Below are 5,003 nucleotides of genomic sequence, written 5' to 3' on the forward strand. Positions count from 1 at the left end.
CACCACAGCAGCTAACGTTAGCTGTGTATCTCAAGACTAATGCCAAGGTAGCACATACTGTTAAATTTGAGAAAAGCATCCTCTCTGCTAGTATAATCACTTTTATTTTAACTGTTACAAAATTTAGTAGCACAGAATCTACACAATTGCATCAGGAATTTTAGTTCAAATGACCTGCCCCAATTCTCACCTTTAAATCTAACAGATGTTATTAAAAACCAAAAACTTTCTGATGATAGAAAACATACAGTACTAAGAACTAATAGCTCAATGGAAGACTGAAAAGCAGCATTCATTTTTATTGGAATATGGAAGAGAGACTAGAAACTAAAACAAGTCTGATCTAAAATCTTAGGGGAAGGCAGATTTTGACATTCTACATAGATTTACAAAATAAGATGTATGGATGAGATTTGGTTAATTTCAGAAGGCACCTCAAGGCTAAAAGGCTTTTTATAAATCTATAATCCTTTCACTGATAAAAAATAAAACATTTTATTGCTGCTACTCAAATAGCAAACAAAAAGCTTGTCTTGTTCTTCGGTCTAACAAGGAATCCTCCCCCATTAAGCAAGATTAAATTACAGAAAATACAGAATAAAACTGAAGATGTCACAACTTTAGAAATACAGTGACTTTCCTTGTGTGCTTTCAAGTCAGTGAAATAGTGAAAGAAGAGTCACTTTTTGCCTTTGCGATGTTCATAAACTACAGACCGTGTCAGTCACTCTCCCTTGGACGCTGAAGTACCATTTCATCACAGCTGTCCCACATGCAGTACTCTTAGGAATAGAAGGTGAGAACACTCTGATGATTCCCACGAACAAGGAGAATTGGTGGCAGATCTTTAGAAAGAGCTTCTAACCAGGCCATGTACAGTGCACTAGAAACTGCACCTTTTCGTGCGACTGGCAAACTCCTACAATTCACAAGGAAAAAAGCATTCAACAGTTAGAAAATCATGGTAGACTACAAGTCATATAATATAAATATGGAAGCTATAAAGATGCAGATATTAAATCAAATTCCCTAACCTTTTTTGTTTTCCTTTCTTACCCCACTCCTCAGAATTCAGTTAATGAGCTGAGAGTTTGTACCTCAAGCACCAGAGGACTTTACATCTATTTACCCCTTACTTTTGGCCTCTTACCACCATTTTGTATTCACATCACTTCATTGAGAACTCTCCTCAGTTAAAGACAGTTTCTTGAAGACTCCCTAAGATTATAAAATGCAGCTTTTTCTTACGATGGTGCAGTCTAATATTCCTTCTTGCAATCCTTCCAAAACATGCCATAATCTTTTCTTTTGAAAGAAGTACTGTAAGTCTGTTCTCTCTACTCAAACTTCACTTGCAGTACTACTTCCTGGAGCTCTAAAGCAGGGTCCTAAAGGAAAGGACAGCGAAGAAACCTACTATCTGCATTCTTCTTGTTTACACCAAAAGTAATTCCATGGAAAGCCATCAGCAAGATGATGATCTAACTTTATCTACAGAGATTTCCTAGAAGAACTGAAAGGAAGGACCCTGAAAGAAAGGCGAATAGTTGGCATGCAGGAGTGGAAGGAATGCGAGAATCCTGAGTTGCACTACAAATGTGGAGGTAATCACCTAAAGCAGCGCATCAGAAGCATGAAACTACAAAGGCCATTTTTCTTTCCTCAGTATAGTAGTTCCATACTTCTATTATTTTCAGCACTGAAAGCTTCATGAGTATTTCTATAACACCAAGACACAGGCTTTTTCCTAACCTGCATTTACATATATTTCAAATTACAGTTCTGTACCAATTAGGATAACAGTACCACTATTTACTTACATGACAATTATGTTAGCTGTACTTGAATGTTCTTTCAGCAACTCATTTAGCCTAATCTGGCGGTAAGTCTGTAAGTAAAATGAAACTTGTTAGAAAGATCTTTTATGTAAGACTACAAAGAGTTCATTTATTCAAGAAAAATGTAAAACAGTGATGATCAAAGGGTATCAGTCATTTACAGAAAGAATGTACTTCCACCTCAGTTTGGTGACTTGTTCACTTTTCCAAAATACCTATGGTTGCAAGGCTGAGAGAGAGGAAAGCAGTAAGCTTAAAACGTGCAAATAAGCCAAGTACTATGAAAGCTAAATTTAAGATAGTTCCTCTAATGATGATACCATCCTCCATGACTCCTGGAAGCAGAAGTCCCTTATGTTCTCTTCGAGGTTCTTTTAATTACATATTATAAGCTGACAGCAACCAAGGTCCTTCAGAAATGAAGCCCCATCTTCATTTGGTAAACCTGTCTCCATAATGGGCCTCCTCTGTTTTCTGACCCATCCTGCCTTAACATCTTCCTCAGTAATTTTCAATTCACTTATGTCAACTAACTTTGTATCAAACATACTGAGTTAAGTTTCTTATAATACTGTTGGTTCTCAGATGAGTTGACGTCTAGTTAGCCTGCCCGTTAGTGTCTGCAGAAACAATTAAGCTATCAGCCGATGAAGGAATAAATAGCTTGAGTTACCTCACTGAAATGACTTTCCAGGTTTTTGTAGACATGAGAAACAGCAAGGCACCATGAAGTTCATTAACTACAATGTAATTGTAATTTATGTAATTTACCCTTGCTCCCCATGCCCTCCAGCCACTCGATTATATGCAGTTAAGAAATAGGTGGGTTTTGGGTTTTTGTTTTTTCTTTTGTTTATTTGGGTTTTTGTGGTTTCTTCTTTGAAGAACCTTCAAATCACTGAAACTTTAACTTTTTAACACCTATGATGTCTTTATAGTACACAACTGCTTGAGAAAGTGTCAAACCTTTAATTGCTCCTTAAGACCACAATTAGATGTGCGCGAGTTTGGTTTTTTTAGTGACAAAGCAAAAAAATGCTAGTTTGGACAAAAAAACCCAACCCACACAGCTGAATATAGACTATTACTCCAAATGAAATGCTGAAATAACATAGGAAAGCAGTTCAGCCCCTCTTCAAATGCAGAAACCTTTTTTTAAAAGTGAACCATCTAAATGGTTTTAGATGCTACTTTCCATCAGCTATTCATAAAAAGAGCTACAAAAAAGAGAGAATTACAAGAACAAACTCATTGGTATCACATCTACAAATGTAGTAGGAGAAAAAGTTTAACAACATTTAACATAACACTCTAAAGAATACAGGAACCTTTGTTTTGTAAAGCTCAAGTTCATTATCTGTTATCCTCCATGGTTCATCCTCCTTCATTTTGTCTGCAAATTCTTGTTCTTTATCATCTTCATGAAGTCGGAAGGGCTCTATCATTTCTTCAAAAGTTGCAATACTGGAATGATAAAGTGAACAGCCATATTAGAACAGATATGGAAGTCTACATGTCAGCAATTTCCTGGTATCAGAAAGTAAGTTTTGTTACCATGTAAAAATAAAGTGAACTGATTTTCTTTTTTTTCACTGCCAGTTGCAGTTAGAACATCAAATCAGCTATTTTTATGCACAGACAAAATTCAACAAACAATCTGGGACATCTGTAGGAGTTTTCACTGTTCATCATGCAACTAAATGTAAAGTTTTAGCCAGTGCAATAAAAAAAACGCAAACCAAACCACAAACAACTTTTGCTAGGGTTTTACTATAACTGTTGGAAAGCTGAAGAGTACTACCTTAGAAAACGTATAGTAATTAACAGTAGCGTCTTCAGAATTAAATTTGAAAGAGAAGGAGTTTACATGTCCCACTAAAAATATAGCTATCAAATCTCATGTTAGTGCCATTAAGATTCTGGGTTTGATATTTTTATTTTACTTCTTTCTAACCTTTCCGATACAGTCTGAGAGCCACTTTCAAGTGCAAATAACCACAGCCATCTTCTTTGGTCTCCCTGCTGCACTTAGTAGAATATGAAGTGTTACTTCGAATTTACTTGAACTTTAGTAACAACTTTGAAAGAAAACCTTCTAAAGACCAAAGAGGCGTTCATCTCTACTAGAAAGAACAGCTTAGATTACCCTACTTTCTCTAGCCATATTAGGATAATCAAACAGCAGGCAAAGGCTGCCACAACTTACAAAAGTAACTCGTTTTTGACTAGACCCAGCATGTCAATTGTGAGAAAAAATAAACAAAATTTTTAAATGCACTTTGATGCTATTTGAATTTTTTTTATAAGATGACAAGCTATTGTCAGTATTCTGTCATTGCAAATTACAATGTGGAAAGTTTAATAAACATTAAAAGTTATCTCTTAGTAGATATTGTAACATCAGTATTAGCTTCCATAGAGTTAAACACTTCCTCCATGCCCATTTTCTAACTGAGGTGTTCCCATTCATCGAGGAAATCGCCACAGTAATAAAAAGCCATCTTTTTTCTATCCTTGGTGATCTTTACTGAAGTTAGTTGATACAATGACTTCACCTTCATTGAAAGGTGATTTATTGTTTTAAGTTGCTTGGTATATTCTATACATTTAAGAAAAGGTTGATTAAAAAGCAGAGTATAGAAAAATTCATATTAGCATGCACCATTTACGTAAGATGCAAATTTGCCTGACATGTCAAATTATTCAGATACACATATATCCATGTAAAAGATACTTCAAAGTACTAGAAACTACTTGAAGGGAAAGAAGGGTAGTATATCTTACACACTTAGTTATAAATCTGTCCTGAAAGCCACCTAAAATTAGTATTTTTTAAACTTGAAATCAGAAATATCACATGTATGATCATTCCTGTGTAAATTAAAACTCCAAGCAATTAAAAAAAAAAAAAGGAAAATAAAGACCACTTAAGGTTTTGCAAGCATTTTTAGATTATTTTTAGAGAAGACTGAAAAACTTTTTAAAGAACACAGACTGGATTTCTTTCTAACTGTACTTTTCTAAATTTTATATTACAGTCTAGAGGCCAGAGATTTAAAAAATACAAAATTTTGTGTTCTTGGATGTAGGAGTTACTGCTTAATTTATTTCCTGCATTTTCCTGAAACACTGCATGTCATAGGAACTACTCTATTAAAACCGGTA

At 34.9% G+C, this 5,003-nt stretch overlaps 1 protein-coding gene across 1 annotated transcript in view; it reads right to left on the reverse strand.

Annotated features, from left to right (window-relative positions):
- Window positions 1-279: 279 nt before the first annotated feature.
- LOC104542376 (solute carrier family 12 member 2-like) overlaps window positions 280-5,003 on the reverse strand; it is a gene marked incomplete at its 5' end in the record, with an annotated part of 6,139 nt that continues 1,415 nt past the window's right edge. Inside the window, 3 exons of the mRNA XM_010186659.1 lie at window positions 280-919; window positions 1,821-1,888; window positions 3,167-3,302. Of these exons, the coding sequence (XP_010184961.1) occupies window positions 784-919; window positions 1,821-1,888; window positions 3,167-3,302 (340 nt within the window). The remainder of the gene's footprint in view (window positions 920-1,820; window positions 1,889-3,166; window positions 3,303-5,003) is intronic.

The sequence above is a fragment of the Mesitornis unicolor genome, unplaced genomic scaffold (assembly GCF_000695765.1).
Source record: "Mesitornis unicolor isolate BGI_N332 unplaced genomic scaffold, ASM69576v1 scaffold45646, whole genome shotgun sequence".
NCBI lineage: Eukaryota > Metazoa > Chordata > Aves > Mesitornithiformes > Mesitornithidae > Mesitornis > Mesitornis unicolor.